The sequence below is a fragment of the Culex pipiens genome, chromosome 3 (genome assembly GCF_016801865.2).
Source record: "Culex pipiens pallens isolate TS chromosome 3, TS_CPP_V2, whole genome shotgun sequence".
NCBI lineage: Eukaryota > Metazoa > Arthropoda > Insecta > Diptera > Culicidae > Culex > Culex pipiens.
Window position 1 is genome coordinate 124,954,301 of NC_068939.1, and position 20,154 is coordinate 124,974,454.

The 20,154-nt window shown below is 44.6% G+C and overlaps 3 protein-coding genes across 4 annotated transcripts; 2 read left to right on the forward strand and 1 right to left on the reverse strand.

The window, feature by feature from the left end:
• The first annotated feature begins 109 nt into the window (after nucleotides 1-109).
• Nucleotides 110-2,631, forward strand: LOC128093490 (zinc finger protein 667-like). Of its 2 annotated transcripts, XM_052710428.1 has the most exons (3): nucleotides 110-303; nucleotides 1,402-1,530; nucleotides 1,597-2,631. In XM_052710428.1, exons 1-3 carry the CDS (start codon nucleotides 215-217, stop codon nucleotides 2,627-2,629), a joined length of 1,251 nt encoding a protein of 416 aa, XP_052566388.1. In that variant the 5' UTR covers nucleotides 110-214; the 3' UTR covers nucleotides 2,630-2,631. The 2 variants fall into 2 exon arrangements, with proteins under 2 accessions (XP_052566388.1, XP_052566389.1); XM_052710429.1 differs by lacking the exon at nucleotides 1,402-1,530.
• On the forward strand, nucleotides 2,631-12,474 carry LOC120413003 (PR domain zinc finger protein 5-like). The gene is made up of 3 exons (XM_039573653.2): nucleotides 2,631-2,966; nucleotides 10,647-10,769; nucleotides 10,830-12,474. The coding sequence occupies exons 1-3, from the start codon at nucleotides 2,800-2,802 to the stop codon at nucleotides 12,427-12,429; spliced, it is 1,890 nt and encodes a 629-aa protein (XP_039429587.2). The 5' UTR covers nucleotides 2,631-2,799; the 3' UTR covers nucleotides 12,430-12,474.
• A 1,917-nt stretch (nucleotides 12,475-14,391) lies between these two features.
• LOC120413004 (uncharacterized) lies at nucleotides 14,392-20,130 on the reverse strand. The gene is made up of 7 exons (XM_039573654.2): nucleotides 19,894-20,130; nucleotides 19,713-19,831; nucleotides 18,341-19,505; nucleotides 18,196-18,284; nucleotides 17,992-18,141; nucleotides 17,809-17,885; nucleotides 14,392-17,115 (listed from the first exon to the last, which is right to left on the reverse strand). The coding sequence occupies exons 1-7, from the start codon at nucleotides 20,014-20,016 to the stop codon at nucleotides 15,155-15,157; spliced, it is 3,684 nt and encodes a 1,227-aa protein (XP_039429588.1). The 5' UTR covers nucleotides 20,017-20,130; the 3' UTR covers nucleotides 14,392-15,154.
• Between the last annotated feature and the right edge of the window lie 24 nt (nucleotides 20,131-20,154).

Genomic DNA, 20,154 nt, shown 5'->3' on the forward strand with positions numbered 1-20,154 from the left:
AAGTGACAGTTCTCTCCGCTCTCTGCTGCAAAAAGGCAAAAACATCGAAATCCCATGCAGCAAATTATGCACGCTCATGTGAGATTGCTCCAGTTTTGGACTGATTCTCAAATGCGGGTGTTGTCGAAACGTCAAATCATTTTCATAACAAAAACAAAGTGTTGTTGCCGAGCGGCGTTCAAACCACAATCCGTTTTATCTCCAACGAGGCCGAATGGTGAACCGAAGGTGTGCATTTCCCGGTTGCCGGAACTTTGCACCTGGCCCAAGCAACCTGTCGTTCTTCCTGGTTCACTCAACCAGGTAACTATTCTAGAGTGTTATGTGTTGACTACACTCAGACTGACACTTAGCAAATTTCTGGGTTAATTATAAATCGACAAAATTTCGCCAAGTCCAAAAAAACAGCAAACAACGGTTTTACAACGAAAATTATTTTAACAAAAAAAGGTTACTTAATCCACCTTTAGGTGGTTGGTGCCTTCCTCTCATTTATAGTGATTCCAACCCCCCTAAAGTGTCCACATGTTTATGGATCTCCCCTAACGTTCGCAGCACCTAAGAGGTCCTAATAAAAATAAGTGATGAGTAAAAAAACAGGCTACCTACAGACTTTTTGTCAAGATTATACAGACACGGCCTTTGAGGAAAAAGGCATCCCTCTACAAGGCTTTTTCGTGGCGATCAGACCCGACCAGTTGAGGTTATGTAAATACGGTGCATTTTTTAAACTGCTTGTAATTTAAGATAGGTAAGTCAGGTCTTGAAAATTCTTACTCCACCTAAAAGGTCTTCTCATATGCTTTCTAAAAATATATAACATGTGAGGGTTTCATGAAAAAACCACCCTTTTTACCATAATTTTAATTTAATATGAAACAGTTTTTTTAACACAGCTTTTTAAATACATGATAAAACTGCATGAATTTAAATAGCAACTTAGGGGACGTTAAGACGGATCGCTTAAAACCATTCCGGCCAAAATCGGTTGAGCCTGTGACAAGATATTCCGGTGACATTGATTTGGTACACATGTCTACATACAGCCAAACACACCGACATTTGCTCAGCTGGTGATTATGAGTCGATATGTAGAAATGAAGGTAGGTCTAGGAGGTCTAATTAAAAAGTTCATTTTCCGAGTGATTTTATAGCCTTTCCTCAGTAAGGTAAGGAAGGCAAAAACCGTTGTAAATTCATTGTTTCTACATTCAACCATTCTGTCCGGGGTGACAAGGGGAATCTCGACGAGGCCGTACAGATCTTCACTAAAAAACCGTCTCTGAAAAAGTTTTCGAAACATCGTACGTTTCCATTGCACAACTTATACGTAAAACTCAACATTTGCTACAGTGTCATGCCGATTACGAATTTCATTAGTTAATTTATTATTTTTTTAAGGCACAAACAACGCGATATGGCCAAGTGGCGCGAAGCCTGCGACGTGACGGAATTCTGCCCATCGGCCGTTATTTGCGAGGAACACTTTGAGAATGAAGACTTTGTCAATCCTTGCTACAAAACGCAGGGGTGAGAGCTTAAAGTAGAATATAATTTTAGTCACATAACATCAAATTATTTAAATCGTATTTGTAGTCTTCGACCAACGGCGGTTCCGACGCGAAGCCCCAGGTGCCGTCAAGCTCCTACATTTGAAGTTGTGGACGTCACCAAGCCAGTCGAAGTGGACCGTCCAATAACAGTCGATTCAAGCAAACCAGCAGAGAGACCAGTCGAAGCCATCTCAAACTGTCCCTCCAAGGATTACTTAGGCCGACCGAGCAAGGTCAAGGTGGACATGACTCGGCAAATAAAAATTAAAAAGTTCATGGAGGAATCGCTAGCTAGGAGCGCGAAAAATTCCGAAGACACCGTGATGGAGCCACCAAAAAAGCCTAAGATTACGTCGCTAAGAAATATTGGCTGCCGGCTTTGTCTGATGACCAAAGTTCCGGGAGTGTCCGCTTTCAGTCCTTTCGCCGGAGAGAGCTCCCTGTCGCACATCATCGAGACCTGCTTCGGGATACGAATTGAGAGGAATGACTTTTGCACGGTAATTTGCGGGGAATGCCTGGTCAAGGTGGATCTGTTTTGGAAGATGTACTCTGAGTTTCAAGCGAATCGGCTGGCGATAGAGGAATTGCGTCGATCTCTTAAAGATAAGGAGGAAGACGCTAAACAACACTTCCAAGATGTGCCAGATTCAGTTGAGCATCGTCCAGCTAAAAAACGAAAGACAAAGGACAAACCAGTTCCAGACAGCAGTGATTCGGATTCCTACAGTATTCCGGAGCATCCGTTCTTCAAGACACAGTGCAAAAAGGTTTACCATTGTCATCTGTGTCCAAAGCAGCTCAAAAACGAAACCCTACTCAAGTATCATTTAACCTACAAACATCGGGACAGTGACCCAATGCGGCTCTGCGAATATTGCGCCAAATTTTTCCACAAGCACAAACTTTCCCAACATCTTCAACATCACTTCGAACAAAAAAAGATCAACTGTCCCACGTGCGGTAAAGTAATAGCCAACGAACGCAATCTCCAACGCCACATGCTAGTTCACAGCAACGTGCGACCCTTCAGTGCAAACTGTGCGACAGAAGCTTCTCCCAGTCATCGAACCTAAAGTTCCACGTCCAGCGAGATCACCCATCGGAAGAAAATCGTCCCAACCCGTCCACCAAAGCAGCGTCCACCAAACCTCAACCACCGTTGGCGTGTCCGGCGTGCGGGCAGCAGTTCAAACGCGGCAGGGAGCTCATCAAGCACGTTGAGTCGACCCATCCGGGTCATCCGATGGATATTTTTGTGTGCGAAATTTGTTCCGAGCGGTTCAGCGAGGTGCTGCAACTCAGGAGTCACCGGTTGATCTACCACTCCGGGCAGAAGTTTGAGTGCGGACGGTGTGGGCTGGTGTTTAAATCCGACGGGCAGCTCAGGACGCATCGAAAGAAGCACGAGAGGTGATGGGTGTGTGTGTGGGATACGTGAGTTCTTTATATAAAGCAATGTTGTTTAAATTATATAATGTTTTGTTAACATTTTGTATCACATTGCCAAAGTCAGTCACAAAGCTATCAAACATACGGAACGAAAAGGTCAGGAATTTTCTTCTTTTAACATTCAAAACCAATTTATAAATTCAGAATTTCAATAATTCAAAATGTAAACAAAATTCTGGAGCAACATTTGAAAGATCAATGTCGTACTGTCCCTTTCAAATGTTGCTCCAGAATTCAACAGATCAAAAAATAACACCTAATATTTTAGTATACTGGTTTACATAATAAGTATAAAAGCAGATTTTTTTTCATCGCATTGCTAATAACTCATCAGGATCAACTCGGAATTAGTAAAATTTCCTGTGCATTAGTAAAATTTGCATTGAATTCGATATTTTGATAATATTTTGAAAGTAGTTTTGCAAACATATGCATTAGGATTTAATTTTCTTTTTATATTGAAACATTTCGCTACTCTTTTCCATATTTTTTCAAACAATCTTTTCAGAAATTTATTTTTTCATACTAGTAAAAATTTTGGGTTATTATGAATAACGACTTTTTTTAATTTAACTATATTTAACAATATTGTAATATATTGCTTTCTAAATCATTACGACCTTTCTATAAGCAAAAAACCTTTTTTCAAAGAGAGTGAGTGCAGTGAGGCAATACGTAATAATATTTGGTTTTTCGTTTTCTCTTTATAATTTTAAATGAAAGATAAAAATTCAAGAGAAATACTTTAATTTAAAAATACATATATGTTTATTTTATTCGAAAGATAAAATTTAAATTAACAATGTTTGTTTAAAATACAAATTTTATTATATCGAAACTCAATATTACCATAAATGATTTTTCATCAAGCTTGAGCATATTTTACGATAATGAAAACATAGAAGGAAAAATGATTTATCATTTTCAAATACGTAAAATTGAATTCTTAAGGCTACTTCCAGGAAAAAAAAAACACCAACATCTAATAAGTTTTTTACGGCTTTAGACTTTTAGCTATTTTTTCATCGATGTTTTTTAATTGACGTATAATCCGATCTCGATTCTACTTTGCAATAAATTTGTTTCAACTGTTTTCTACTTTTTTAGCATTTCGAGATTTTATTTTAAAAGTCTTTAAAGCTATGGGGATTCTTCTGTTTATACTGCCGTTCTACGCATAATTGTCCCATGTTCAAAAAATTGCAGCTGAGAAAAACGCGATTGAAATTTTTCGACCGTTTTTTGTGTTTCTACGCATAATTGTCCCGTGGGTCCATATTCGCCCCAATTGTCCCTGATCGCCCCAGTTAGCAGTTTAACACTCTTATTTGTTATTCTCTTGCTTTACAAAAGGTAAACAAGACCATAGAATAGAGAAAGATCTTATCTCTATTCTATGACAAGACACAATGCTTTGTAAAACTAATGATTCCGCGAGTGATAATACTTGGTGGGACAATTATGCGTAGAAGTACAACGATGGGACAAACAGACTTGGTGTTGTTTTTGATGAGTTTCCTAACAAAGTACTAGATTTTATGTGTTTTTCGAAAAGTAAACGTCAAACTAAACCTAAAAATGACAAAAAGTCAGAATCGACCAAAAATGACATGGGACAATTATGCGTAGAACGGCAGTATAGGACCTCTTCGAAAAAGGTTCAGATTTGTATTCAAAAAAATAGAAATTGGATTTTAACATTTAAAAGTGACAATCATAATTTTCAAAGGTAATTTTTGCAAAAAAATCAAACCATCCACATTAACGACCCCCGGGTTTTTTGTGGTCTCTATTGCAAGTTTCTGCTCGAACCTAGGAGTCCGAAGGCTTGAATGGGGAGAGCACCCAAACCTCTTTCTACTCCAAGGAACCTTCCACCCCAGTGTTTGAACTGACGACCTTTGGATTGCGAGTCCAACCGCCGCCAGCGATTCCACCGGAGTAGGCTTGGTTTGGTGTGTTGTTTGTACTTATGGAATGGAGAGGACTCCTACACCTGGAATGACTTGACGGCCTAACAACCAAGGCCGGGACCGACATTTTACTTCCTCATCCGATGGAAGGTTGCAGCAGATGGGAATCGAACCCAGAATCATTTTTGCATATATCTCAAATAAAAAAATTTAAAAAAAATCATAATTCTACCATCTCGCAATTTTCAGTGTAAGAACGGGCCTTGACCGATCTTGTGCACCAGGTTCCCGACGAACACGCACTGCCCTTACACCTACATCTCACCCTTGCTCTGAGTCAGTACGAGCAACACGCTAGAACACGCTTTGAGTGTTCGTGCCAGGCATGCACACCTTCTTTTCCGGTTACGCATTTCAACTCGGCCGGGGGTGGTACATTACGTAGGGTTTGATGTAAGTATAAGCGCCTAACCATTTATAGTGTGCCTATCAACTTTCATTAAAGCAAAAACTGTTATATTTTTAGTTTGAATTCAAAAACTAATTGTTATTTACTGTGTATTGTTTTCTCCTGAAATCTTCCCTATTGTTGAGTCGTGTTTATCTGTTGCTATTTCTTTTGTCGCGGTGTTTTGTTACAATGTTTTGGTCCTAAGCATTTTAGAAAAGTTTTTCAAAAGTACAATAGTAATATTTGTGTTAATCCTTTAATCATTCCATAAATTGAGTAAGGGCTCGAACCTCACTTGCTTAAGAAAAAGGTGAAGTTTCAAATCAATGGACAGTGAAAAAAAAAAAATTCTATGTAAAGAATCCATAGTAAAAGGAAGATAGTAATTTATGAAGTAGATGAAGAAATTAACAATAGTTAATAAATAGAGGTAACAAACAAGCTTAGATTGTATTGAGGGCAATTTACAGGGAAGATGAGAAATTATTCAAATAGATAAATAAAGAAAAGGCACATGATAAACAAAATTGACATCGCTGCCAAATTAAGGGAAAGCAGACAGTTTGTTACAGCAGCATCAATTGGTAAAATAGAGTGGAAAAGCGTTGAGAAATAAGAGAATCAAATAAGTAAAATCGAAATCAAATGGAGGATAGTAAACAGAAGCCGTTTTAGAAAATCAGTGAAACAAAATAAACAGAAGATAGCTGTTAGCTGAAATGGATAGAAGAGAAATCCCGTTCTGCGATGCTCAGGAATATCCACAGCAGTTGACTCAACATACTGCGAATCAAAACAATACCGTCTACAATCACAAATTACTTCCCTTTCCAACATTGACGCGCCCCTTTCTTTTAGCCGTCTCTACTCTGACCCTCGCTGGTCAAAGGTTTTCGAGTCGTTTCCACAGGCCACCAGCTAGGTTACACCTTGTCATCATGATGACTAAACCAAGCCAACGTGGAGGTAAGAAAATAGGACACTTGCAAGGAACCCGAGCCATGCTGTTTTGTCCAAACAGCACTACGGATGTAGTTGGGCTCCTTCCGGGATGTTCCTCGCCTGGGTGTCAACCGACAAGTATCATCAGTATCATGCACCATTGGCCTGCCTACTCCCTGTAGCTCCCTCGAGCGGAGAATCCTGCGTTCTATCTTCGGCGGCAAGCAAGTAGGAGACCGGTGGCGCAGGCGCATGAAATTCGAGTTGTACCAAGACTACAAACATGCTGCTATCGTAAAAGTCATTAAGCACGACAGGCTGAAGTGGGCTGGACATGAATGTCGGATGAGCGGGCGGCTAAAACGACATTCAGCAGCGAACCTGGACGGGGTGGTCGGCTTCGTGGAAGGCCTCGTAAGCGTTGGCTGTGTGCAGTCGAAGAAGATGCAAGAGCGGCCAACATTGTGGGCGACTGGAGACGAGCGGTCCAAGACCGAGCATCCTGGAAATCTTTGATAAGTTCATCTTATCGATAGACCTGTTCTGATAAAGTAAGTAAGTAAAATCATTTTGCCAACAATGAAAATTTGATAGCAAATTGCTAAATAATTTTCGAATCGAATGCAGCAGAAATCGTGCCGATTCGATTTGAGGAAAGGTAGTTATAAGCGATTGGCGGATGACGCAGTATTCCAGGGCCTTCGGCCCGGGTTTTTTGGAATGGCACCCCAGTACCTTCGAGTAAGACGTAGTCTACGTCAAAATCTTTTCGTGACCCTTTCCTTGACGTTTTTCATATGGAGTTTTGCGTTCCTTCCGATCCGATCTGCATATCAGCCTTTTAAAAATATCAGTCTTGATTCCAAAATGCATTTTGCCGGGAGATGATATTTGTCTGATCACGCCTTCCGTCGGACAGGGAAGTAAATGTTGGCCCGGTCTAACCTAGAGGTTAGGTCGTTAGCTCAATCCAGGTGTAGGAGTCATCTCCCTGGGTCTTGGCCCGGTGGAGTCGCTGGTAGGCAGTTGGACACACAATCGTAATCGTAGGTCACACAATCACAATCGTAGGTCGTAAGTTCGAATCCCGGGGTGGATGGAAGCTAAGGTGTGAAAAGAAGTTTGCAATTTCCTCAACAATCAAGCCTTCGGACAAAACGTCAGTAAAATACTTTTTGATTGCAAAATCTGTTGAAAATTAAAAACGGAAGTTTACAAAATGTAATTAAATATACAGATTTCGAGAAATTCTTTTTTTCAGGCTAATTTGAAACCTGCATTTTTCCTTGTACCTATTTTTTCGGAAATAGTCTTCAACTTTGCCGGAGACACCAAATGAATCTGAAAACTCCTTCGACAGTGATTTTTGAATATTTACGTGACATTTTTGTATTTTTTGAAGGCCCCCACAAAGTTTGTGTTGTGGCTGGGAACACAGACGGTTGAAACCAACACAACCGCAGTCAACCTGAAGGCTCCAAGCTGTCAGCTGGCCTGACAGCAGCTGCGACGTCAGCAGTAACAACTTAAAAAGTCAAACGCCCAGTTGTCGAAGATCATTCTTGCATTGTATTTCGTAGAATAAAGACCTATTTTAATCCGTGTTATATTAATTAGTGTCTTCTCATTTGGCCTCGGGCCGCACGATATGAAGAGCTTTTGTGAATACAAAATTGGCGACGAGAAGTGGTTGTAGTGTCGATATCTCCACTACAAGATTCCCACGCGCGGAGGAGGAGCAAAATGCAATTTGCACCAGTCAACCCGCCGTTGACTGGGTGCATCCACGATGGCGTCGTGATTCCCGTCAGGCAGCGGCCGGTGGACGGCCATTTTCCCGTCGGCCCGGAACTCCACGACCAGCAGCCATCGCGCAACGGCCAGCAGCACCGATCAACTGGCCCCGTACATGGTGTCCCCGCACTTCCCGGTGATCAACAACCGATCGCGATGTTCCACGGATTGGCATCCATCGGCTCGGGTCCGGCTCAAGCGGCATCTTACGGCAACGTCCATCCGGGAGGCCCCTGTCATCACGCCCCAAGTCCCGGACAACCCATGCTCTCCTTCGACCAGATGATGCTCCGCTGTTCGTCGATGATGGACCTCCTGGTCCAGCAGCAGCAGCATCTCCAGCAAGCTCTATCAACAATGGCGGCCGCGCCATTTTCCTCGCTCCGTTCTATGTGCGAGGTCCCGCAGCTGCATAAAAGTGAGGTTACCGTGGCCGCGCATTGCAGCCTAGTGCCCTGCCAACCGGCCCGCTTAACAACTCCTCAGAGCAGTATCAAGATGTGCCCCGTGTCGTCCGTACCAACCGAGAACGATCGATCGCATCTGAGGGTACATACCATCGACACATCCACCTCGCTAGCAAGTCCGGCTCAACCAACGCGAGACCTTGAAGCTGCCGAGCACACTCTGCAGCCAGCAGGTGGACATCTCAGTGACGTCATCGGCGACGATCACGATCGCCGGAAGCTCGTCCAGGACTCCAAGCAACTCCCTCAAGTGGACAGTTCCGGTCAGCGGTTCCTGCCCAAGCCAGCAAACCCAACCAACCACCTGATCACCGAAGATCCTCCGTCGACAACCGCGCAGAACGAAATTTCTGCCGACGTCATCGACCAGCATCGGGAACTGCCCTTCATCTGCTCGACGTTGTATGCCGCAAGCGATGCCGCCCCAAAGGATCTCGGTCAGCACAAGCAGATAAACATCATCCCGATCGACTACACGAGTTGGCCGTCATCAACAGTGCACGGCAAGACTGGTGTGACCAAGGCCAGCCGAGGACTCATCCATTTCACCTTGTGGCAGTTTTTATCATCACCGAGCAAGGTCGTAGCCAGCGCGCATGGCTCCCTTCAGCTGCACATCGGCACCAGAGGACTGCGGCCGAAAGAAGGTAACCCCGTATCGTTCATAGAGCAAGTTCCACCGTGGCCGCCTCCATTGTGCACTTCCAGCTCTCCCAAGCACGCCTCCAACATTTTCCGAGGAGGGAGAAACAACAAGATGTCGATTTTGGTTGCCGTAACTAATCCTGCCACCTACCACACGTGTCCAACGCAAAATTTTCACAAATTGAACGTGCAGGTGACGATTGGCAGATTCGGTCGATCAGCTGTGTGTACTTTTCAACTGCTGTCTGCACACAATGATCGTCACAACGTGATGGTGTGCAACCCAAAGTCGCGAGCAAAACAACTCGCTGTGTCGTCCAACCACAGCGTGCCCCACAACCAGATCATGAACCAGGAATTGATCTGCATCACCGTCCTCGTCCTCGACCTTGACGTCCACCTGTATGTCACCGTCGATGGCCAAACTACGCTCGATGGTCGTCGAAAATAACCGCTTTGCCTGATGAATAGTGTTGTTCCAGTTCGACTCGGACCATCGATCTTCAGAGGGGGAGATGTTGTGGCTGGGAACACAGACGGTTGAAACCAACACAACCGCAGTCAACCTGAAGGCTCCAAGCTGTCAGCTGGCCTGACAGCAGCTGCGACGTCAGCAGTAACAACTTAAAAAGTCAAACGCCCAGTTGTCGAAGATCATTCTTGCATTGTATTTCGTAGAATAAAGACCTATTTTAATCCGTGTTATATTAATTAGTGTCTTCTCATTTGGCCTCGGGCCGCACGATATGAAGAGCTTTTGTGAATACAAAAGTTTGAGCCAAATAAAAAATAAAATATTAAAAAAAATATTGATTTATGGTACGTTCGTTTGAACAGCCAGTGCGGCACTGAGTGCCGCACTCGTCGGTGCCAGTTTTGGTTCAATCGAACGTCATCTGTCAGTGTGCTTGGAACTCGCATGAAACTGAAAAATATCGAGTGCGGCACTAGAGTTTCAGTTCCAAGATGGCGGCGAAACTCGTGCGGAACTAGCGCGAGTTTCTTCAAAGAAACACTTTGACAGCTCTGAGTGCGGCACTCAGTGTGGAACTAGCCATCAAACGAACGTACCATTAGGATGAGCCAGTGTACTCCAAAGTGGGTAACACTTTCTCTGAGCCTTGTTATGAGTAGATTATTTTCAAAGTGTATAATACTTGACGCGTATCGCGCGTAGTAAACAAACTTATCGCGATAACAGATAACTTTCGTGCGTATAATTTTTACGTTGATTAACACCGTACCAGGATCGAAATCAACACCGGGAATCCTGGCCGCAAAATGACCCGCTGCGTTTTCCCCGGCTGCGACAACTCCGCCCACGGAGTTAGATCGCTCACGTTCGCCAGCGTGTACGCAAAAACTCGGTACATCCGCTTGAGAAGGTATTTTGTGAATCATGTAAAATGATGTTTGATCCGTGTTTCAGTTTGGCCAACTTGGACAAGTGGAAGGCAGCTTGCGGCGTGGAAGAATTTGCCAAAAATGCGTCGATTTGCAGTGACCACTTCCGGGACGAGGATTTCGTCAATCCCAAGTTTAAATCGCAGGGGTAAAGGGTGGACTTTGGTTCTGGGACTGATGTGAGTTAAACTTTGAATTTTTATTTTAGACTGAAACCTACCGCAATTCCAACGCGTGATCCAAAGGCAGCCAAAGTTGAAGAAGCCAAGGACGTCGTAGAACCCGTTGATACTATGGATGTGGATAGCACGAGCGAATCTTCGGGGGACACAGAGCATGTTGTTGAACCACCAGAACCGCGACAGTTTCGATACGTCGGAGAAGTCGACGAGGACGCGCTGGACTGCTCACCGATGGTTCGGAGGGCATTCAAGGTGCTCAAGAAGACCATTCGGCAGGACAAGGCGAGGATGGGAATGTACCAGAAACGAAACTCCCGGTTGCGGGAGGAGAATGAACTGCTGAAGAAGGTGCTGGATGACGCGGAGAAGGAGGGATGCTCGGCAGGGGAGGTTTTGGAGCGGATTGTGGACGATGGGTTGAAGAAGGAGGACGGAGATCTGGTTCGAAAGTTTGAGCCGAGGACGGTGAGGGTAGAGCGACGGATTACAATTGGTTTGCTGGGGAAGATTACTTGCAGGTTGTGTTTGGGGACGAGTCGGGAGGAGGGTGGGAGGTCTGCGTTTAGTTCTTTTGCTGGGGAGGATTTCCTATCGGATATTGTTGAGACCTGCTTCGGGATTCGGATTGAAGAGCACGATTTTTGCACGAGTATCTGCGAGGAATGTCTAGTCAAGGTGGATGTCGCCTGGAAGCTCTACGCTAAGTTTCAGTCGAATCGATTGGCGTTGGAGGAGTTTTATCGCTCTCTAAAGGAGAAGAAGAACGTTGAAGATGTTGATCAAGATGTTACAGAGCAATTTGAAGAAGAAGAAGAACCAGCAGGGGAGATTCAAGATGTTACAGAACAAATTGAGGAAGAAGTACGAGAGGAGCAGGGTCAACTCCAACCCTCAGATCCGGAAAGCAGTGACTCAGAATGCTACAGCTTGCCGGACCATCCGTTCTTCACCGCGCACACCAAGTCGGTCTACCTGTGCCATCTCTGCGACAAACAGTTCGAAAGGTCCAACTCGCTGGACTATCATCTCTACACGAACCACCAGGAAAACGACCAGGATCAACTTTGCCATATCTGCGCCAAATTTTTCCACAAGCGACAGATCAGAAGGCACGTCGAATTTCACAACGATACCAAGCCCGTTTGCTCCATCTGCAATCAAGCGTTTCACAACCGGCAAAATCTCGAACGTCACATGGTGGTCCATACCAAGGAACGTCCCTATGCCTGCACCCTATGCGATCTCCGGTTTACCCAGTCGGGCTGCCTAAAGCAGCACGTCCAGCGTGTCCACATGCCCCCCTCAACAAGCCCCAAAAACCCGCCCAAACCCGGCAAACACTTCCGGAAGCCAGCGTTGTGTCCAGTTTGCGGCCTAGAGTTCAAAATCTCCCGCAAACTGATCGCTCACGTCGAGGAAACACACCCGGAACACCAGCTGGAGGTGTTTACGTGCGAGTTGTGCTACAAGCAGTTCATAACTCTTCAGTTACTGCAGGCTCACCGCGCGATTTGGCACCCCAAGCAGGAATATCACTGCGAGCAGTGCGGCAAGACCTTCCCCACCATCGGAATGCTCGACAGACATCTCAAGAAACATGAGAAGGAAAAGCTTCAAGGGGCGTGATAAAAACTTGAAATAAAGAATCCCAAACCCCGTTACTTTTTGAAATATTGTCAATTTTATTCTGATGTACACTTGTCTGAATTTAATATTGAATCTGTTCATGGTGAGAGATGCTTCGAAACTAGAGAGAAAGAGTGAATTCAACGTAACAATTGAACACATTCTTGTGATTTTATGCGTGTGTGAATTTTTGAGTGATTGAAATTCTTGAGCGGAGCAAGGTTGAAAGGGAGTGAGCGTGCTTTTTTCTTTTTCTTGACTTTTCTTTAAGAATTTTGCCTAACTTATACAACGAAAAAACAGGACAAAATAGTATTAAACCTAAAACGTACAGTAACAATGCTACACCGACTTTATACTATCTTCCCAGAGTAAAATTAAATTAATATCATGCAGTTTAAATGCTTCTCGTTTAATTTATTAGTAATGATCGTTTACATTTTCTTTGGTATTCTAATTTTTCGTTCACTTGGTTTGCTTCACATGTTCTTTGTTAAGTTCCGGAAAATGCATTCATACGTATCAATTGAATGATTGTCATTCAATTTAAAGAATGTGCTTAGAGCTCTGTTAAAATTGTCAAGTGTGTGTGTGTGTGTGTTTTGCTTTCGCAGTTTGAAATCAGTTTACTCACTAAAGAAATGGCTTTGCTTAATACAAATGAAATGCGTCATGATCACCTACCATCCATTGTGCGGTTCTCAACCTATCATCAACACGTAAAAATCTTACGGATCTCAAATCGGAAAGCAAGTTTAAACAATTACAGTTTTCGTGTTTTTAAATATTTGTTTCCCTTTTTTCTCCTATTTGTCATATTTTTTAAATTTTTGTTCAAATTATATGAAATTTTGTTCATGAGAGCGAGTTGTGGCGCTCTATCTACGACAAATATTGTCCAGGGCAGTCGTGGAAATACAATATCTCATCCCAGAGGGTCCCGGAGTACCAACACATCTTAACATGGTGCTCCCAACGAATACACCCAACCCCCGGTGGTTGGCCACTTTTTCGTTTGACACTTTTTTAGTTTGTACCCCGTTGGTTGGTCAAAGTCAAACTAAAAAGTGATGAACTGTCACGCACACTATCAAAACAAACGTTTGGTAGTGTGTGTTAACTCCGTGTAAAAGGGGTGTCAAATTAAAAAGTGACCCCGTTCGTTTGACAACAGTTGGTGTCAAACCATCGGGATTTGAGTGTACAACGCAATATCGGAGCGTATGGTGATGTGTCCCCACGCTTTTTCCTCTTCTGTCGATTCAGAATTGTGTTGTTGTTTGAACACTCCGTGCTCAAACTCAACCCACTTCAACGAATCATGTCTCTGCGATACAACTTTACGCAGTAGGCCTGGCCGCTTTAACATCTGTGATGTTTCAATGCATTCCGATGTAATGGCGCACTACAAATGATAATAAATGACAAGAAGAGTCATTACTCTTCAGGATCGATACAATGTTTATTGAAAATATTAGAATATTTAACAAGAGTCTACTGCCGTTCTACGCATAATTGTCCCATGTTCAAAAAAGTGCAACTGAGAAAAATGCGATTGAAATTTTTCGACCGTTTTTTGTGTTTCTACGCATAATTGTCCCGTGGGTCCCTATTCACCCCATAAGTCCCTAATCATCCCAGTTAGCAGTTTATCACTCTTATTTGTAATCCTCTTGCTATACAATACTTCGTAAAACTGATGATTTCGTGAAAGAAAATACTTGGTGGGACAATTATGCGTAGAAGTGTCACGATGGGACAAACAGACTTGATGTTGTTTTCAATGAGTTTCCGAACAAAGTACTAGATTTTATGTGTTTTTCTTAAAGTATACGACGAACTAAACTTAAAAATGTCAAAAAGTCAAAATCGTCCAAAAATTACATGGGACAAATATGCGTAGAACGGCAGTCTAATCTAATAAAATCGAACCAATAATTTCTGAGATTGTCATTTGAACATTGACGGCTTTTTTTAATTACATATTATTTTATTAGGTGTCACTGAAAAAACTCGTTTTGAGAAAATTTATATCAAGGCTATATCGCAGCAAGACGCTATCCGATCAAGAGGTCTAAAAAGGGAATTTCCTCGAAGTTTGTATGGGGAAATCGTCAAAACGTAAGGTGAAAAGAAACTGTTAGGTTTGGATCAACTCTCCCGAAGAAAAAGGAAGAATATCTAGATCTAGATAGGAAATCCCGCAAAAAAATTATTCCGGAAATGATTTTTTTTACGAAACAAGGAGAAGTTTTTAAAAATCTGTTGTCTTTAAATTGCCATTTCTTAGATTTCTAGAGTTTTTTTTTTGAATGGGTCCTAAAAACATATGAAACACAATAGCTTATTGGACCTTTTCAAAAAACTCTAGATTTGTTAATCTTTGTTAAGGTTGAGAACCGCCAAAATCAATCGTTTTTGTGAACTTGCCACAACCAAAAACACTCTCTGGAATCCTCAGAAAGCCTTGAGCTATTTAGTGTGTGAGTTGTGATGAGTTGAGCATTTTGGAATACTTGCTTTACTTACTACGAACTTAATCTCACATTTTTGCTAAGTAATCTCCGGTTTTCTTCTCATTCTGGGGGGAAAACAGTACATACCGCGAAATGACTAAACATAAACATAACATCTCCTCGCCACAAGAATGTCGTTACAATTTTTTGTTGTGTGTCTGTTTTTTTCTTGTTATCTTGCTTGAATTGGTTTTTCACTTTGCATTTAACTATACTATCATACGTGGTGCGTGCAGGTCAGTCACGTTATCAATAGGTGGACAATGGGTGGCCGATGGTGGGCCCCAGTCGTGCAGTCCGCTGGAATTGGCCAGTCTATGGGTGAGCCGGTGCGCGATGCTGAAACCTCCGCTGCCCTCGAGCTGCGTCAGCACGATCACGACCTGTCGCTGCATCGGCGGCACCGAATCGATCGTGACGAGTTCGCCGCGCGTCGAGACCACGTTGTAGCTCTCCTGGCAGTCACACTTGACGTGGATCCACTTTTTTTCGTGGCGGTTCTCCACCATAACCACCAGACCGGCCCAGCCTTTGGTCAGATAGAAGGTAGTCATGCCTTCACGACCTTCGTGGCGCTGACCTTTGGTTAGGGTAAGGCTTATAATGGCGTCCGCCAGGAGATACGGCGGAGGTGCTATTCGTTCGACGAACAGATTTTTCGAACTGTGCAGCGCCAGAACACACTGTGGATAAAGCGACGGATCTTCAATTCCCGTATGCCAATGGTTGAACGCGAGACACACCAAAATGTACAGATCCCGCTCGAGCATCTTATGGCAGCCGACAAATCCGCGTACTTGTCTCTTGCTGTGCTCGACCAGGCGACCCACTTTGGAGTTTTCCGAGTTTCGCGTTCTGAATACTGCTATGCAAAGGTCCAGCTGAGAGCGCTGGGACTTTTCCGAGTTTCGTTGACCTTCCTGAAAGAGCGTGAATTCGGCTTCGGTCGGTTCCAGGGCCGTCAGCAGCACACAGGAAGTGGCGCAAAGCGGTTGCAGCGTCCCCAGCAGTCGCACCTCGCTCCACCCGCTTCGCACTTTACAAATATCGATGCAATCAAAGTACTTCAAGACGTCCTCGAAGGAAATCCAAAACACACCCTCGGAACCACCGTGCGGGATGAGAATATTACGCAGCTCGTCGGACCAACACTCGGAAACATCCGACCAATCACCCTGCCAGGAGAAATGACCCCACGGGTTGCGAAGCTTCAGCAGCCGATGTCCTTGAATGTCTTTCACGTCCAGCACCGAATATGCGTGCCGAGGTCGAAGTCCTTTGCTTTGGTATTCAGCTTCGTCGACCTTCATGTTTCCACCGCCGCAGCTGGCACCCATCAGGAACTGCGCCATCCGGGAACTGAGCAGCTGGGCCCATATGAGATCCTTGTCCAGCTCGTCCTCACTGGGAAGTGTAATTGAGCTCGGTTGCAGCGGAATGCTCTCGCACGGTGCTCCGGTGAGCGTTGCAAGTCCTTCAATGGCACGTCCCGACACTAGGGCTTCGTAACAACCGTGAACCTTGGCGACCGCTTTCTCGATTATCGGTACCCACAGCTGTCTACGCTTCGCCTGGGAGTACACCAGATTGCCCTTCTTGTCACACGGCAGCAAATCATCCACGATGACCGTTGTCCACTTGCCGTCCTTGCACAACCGCACCTGGTACACGCCCTGTTGACTTATTTCTTTGGTAACTAGCACATTCCGGACCAGGTCTTCCCTCTCGGCCAGAACGGCCAGCGCACTGAGCAGCCAACAGTTGCCCAGCACACCCTGGCAGATATCACTCGGCAGCGGCGTACGGAACACCGTCCACGTATGGCAGTTCCCACCATCGCAGGTTATCGCGTGCGGCCGTCGCCACTGCACCACCGGATTCGTCTCCACCGACGAGTGCGGATTGTAATAAAGACTTTTCGGGGCTGGCGGAAACGAGTCGTCCACAAACTGCTCGTTGTTTTCCTTGCAATATTGTATAATGTTCTTCCAGTTACTTATCGTGTCCGTGTCTTCAGCTTGGCTGAGATCTTCCATGGGATTGCCTGTGACCTGGAGAGGGCTGCTGCTTGCGGAACACGATCCGAATTCGATGGTGATGGTATTTTCTTCTTCCTTATAAAAAATGTCCTTTCTTTCGCGAAGGATCAAGCTGCGTTCACTTTTTTCCTCTGCTGTTTATAATACTGATGAGAATTTTCCTCAGACAAAACTGACGTTCGTCTGTCAGCCAGTGCTAGGAAAATGGCTGATTTGCTTTTGCTTCTACCTATTTCATATGCCTTCCATTACAGTAAGCTTCTACCACTACACTCAGGTGTTCGAATTTTACCAAATTATTTTACCTTAATCGATGGTTTTATGTTATACTATATTTATCTGGATATTTGTACAGATATCTAAGCGAGAGATCCAGAAATTCTAACATTTCTCTAAAACAGAAATAACATTCTAATATTTGGCCGTTATTAACCAGCTAAATCCATAAAAAAAAACTACTCCTTCAAGGTGCTCTCCTCTAGTACGGACGTATGATTCGATAATACCCCCCTGACTCCAATCTGCCTCAGAGTCGTCTGAATCGTTTATTATTTTCTTTACGTGTGTACGGTTTTGGATTGATGTTTCTCGGTGATGCAGAAAAACTGATTGATTTGTCTTGCAGCCATCCTCAGAAACAAACTTTTAGACTGATCACTGTAATCGAATTCTTATGCTCAATCAAATTTTCGATTTGTTTAGGAGATGCTCGGAACTTTGATGAATACAGGTGTTGCTTTTGTGTTGAACTTAGGCTCATAACTTTGATGCTGTTGTTTGGCTTTGAGATTATGACAGATAAGGCAACAGCTTTCTGTACTTACTTGCAAGGCAGGCTCGTTCGAATAAGGTGTCACCGACTGGGATAGACCTGCAAATTTCCAAAAAGGTATAAGAGGGACTTTCGAAGAATTTGCTCAATAAGAAGAAAGATTTCTTTTCACTGCACTGGTCGTTTAATAAAATTCTGCTTCGGTATTCACACACCACCCATCGTTACCTTTTGCTAGTAGCCCGACTTCCAGCCGTGTTCTTTCGACTTGTGCTTGTGGAACGAACTCGGATCGACGAAGCACCGGCTGCAATACTCGCACTGGTATGGCTTTTCGCCAGTATGAAGTCGAAGATGCACCTTGAGCGTTGGTTTACGCTTGAAGCTGAAACGGAACGGAGTGATTATCTGTTGTTTGGTTGCTTTTTAAAGTTTATACCTTTTATGGCAGTACTCGCAGGTGAACTGCTTGGCATCACTATGAACCACCTGCATGTGGCGATCGTACGTGCTCTTGTAGGTAAAGTCCTGGATTAGAAAGGTCGAAATTAGTTGTGTTTATTTGAAAAGCTTTTCGTTCCTACCTTGTTGCACTCCTGGCAGTTGTACTCCCGGATGCCCCGGTGGAGATTCTCGTGGTCGCGTAGTCCGAGCTTTTTGTTGAACACTCGGCCGCAAAAGGAGCAGAAGAACTGCGGCTGCTTGCCCTGGTGGGTGTTGTAGTCGTGCTTCTGGAGTTTCGATTCCGAGGTGAACTTTTTGTCGCACTTGAGACACTGGTGGAACTCGGGTGCGGCGTCGGCGTGTTCCGCTTCCATGTGGGCAATCAGTTCCTTGTTGAATTTGAACGACTGCAAGCAAACCATACAGTCGTTGCGTTCTACTACGGGGATTTTGCGCTGCTTTGGAGGCGCGTCCTTTTTGTGGGTGAAGCGATGCAGTCGTGCCGCCATGAGGAGGGTGAATTTCTGTGGGCAGAGATCACAGGGGTAAAGTTGGAGGGGGAAGTTGACGTGTTCTCGTTCAAAGTGTTGCGCGAGTCGGTGATTTTTGCCCATGTCTTCGTTGCACATCCCACAGACTTGTGGAATAAAGCGAATTTGGCTGCGACGACACTCGATCATGTTGGAAACGGCTCGCATTCGAACGGATTTGCTTGCGCCACATTTGTGCTCCTTCAGCTGGTGAAGAAACTGGAACTGAGTTGAACAATGCGCACAACCGTATCCGGTGCAGATTCTGGTGTGTTCCTCGAGTTCCGTCTGCGTTACGAACATTTGCTCGCAGAATAAGCAACCGAACGGGAACTCGTGCGTTTGATAGTGATGATTTATGGCAACCATATCTTCCAAACCAATCAGACACCGGTCGCAATAGTACGGCGAAAGCGTTCCGTGCTGCTCCTTCAGGTGGATCGCCAGCGAACGATCCGACCCAGTAAATCCCTTACAAATATAGCATGACAACAGTTTCGAAGTGGAGGGTTTCTCCTCTTCTTCGCTGGAGCTGTCCCGGGCTTCGTCCTTATCGGGGAACGAAACGTCCGGATCGTGGTCGTCGTCCTCGTCTTCGTCGTCGCTGCTGTAATACTTGTCCTCCTGTCCATGCCCCTCTTGGAGCAGCACCACTCCGATGGCTTGTGGTTTCTGTTCTGCCGTTACGACCGGTTCCAGCGGCATCACCGAAACGATGTTGATGGTGTCCTTAGATTCCTCGATCAGCGGATGGCCCTGAGAGGCACGACGTTGGCTGAAATAGTTTATACGTTTTACTTTTACTAATCCGTACCATGAGGTGCAATTCCGCTACGGAGCCCCCGCACTTTTCAATTTAGGATGCGGGTACTCCTAACGAAGTTGAGAGAATTGCAGTTCCAAATCCCGAGTTTCCAATCCCTGGTTCCCATAAGATCGATCGGCGTTGGATCGGCTCGCATCAGGGGCTTCACCCACTTACTCCAGAAACGTCCGGAAGACCTTGTCCGACTGCCGGAACTCGGCCCAAATGCTTTGAATCCATTTCGTCTTCATTTCACAGTTGTTGCAAATGTTTGTAAACTCTTCCGAGTCGGCAATCTAGAAAACAGCACAAATTTAATAAACCTGCCAAATGGAACCAACAGACGTAAACAAAAAACCTGAATGCCGAGGGCGTCCTGCAGCAGTTCGGTGATTTCCGCCAGGCTGAGCTGCTGGTAGATTGGTAGGGTGGGTACGTTGGCCGCCAGACACAGCCGGCACGAGTGGGCCGGAATGTCCATCTTTGGGGAATTACGCCGGAACCATGGAGTGAAAGTTTGACGACGAAAAGATTTACGATTTCCTGGCGGAGCTGATGTTTTTGTTTGATGAACGCAATTTTTTGTTAGTGACGTTTGGACGAGGCCCATGCAGCAAAG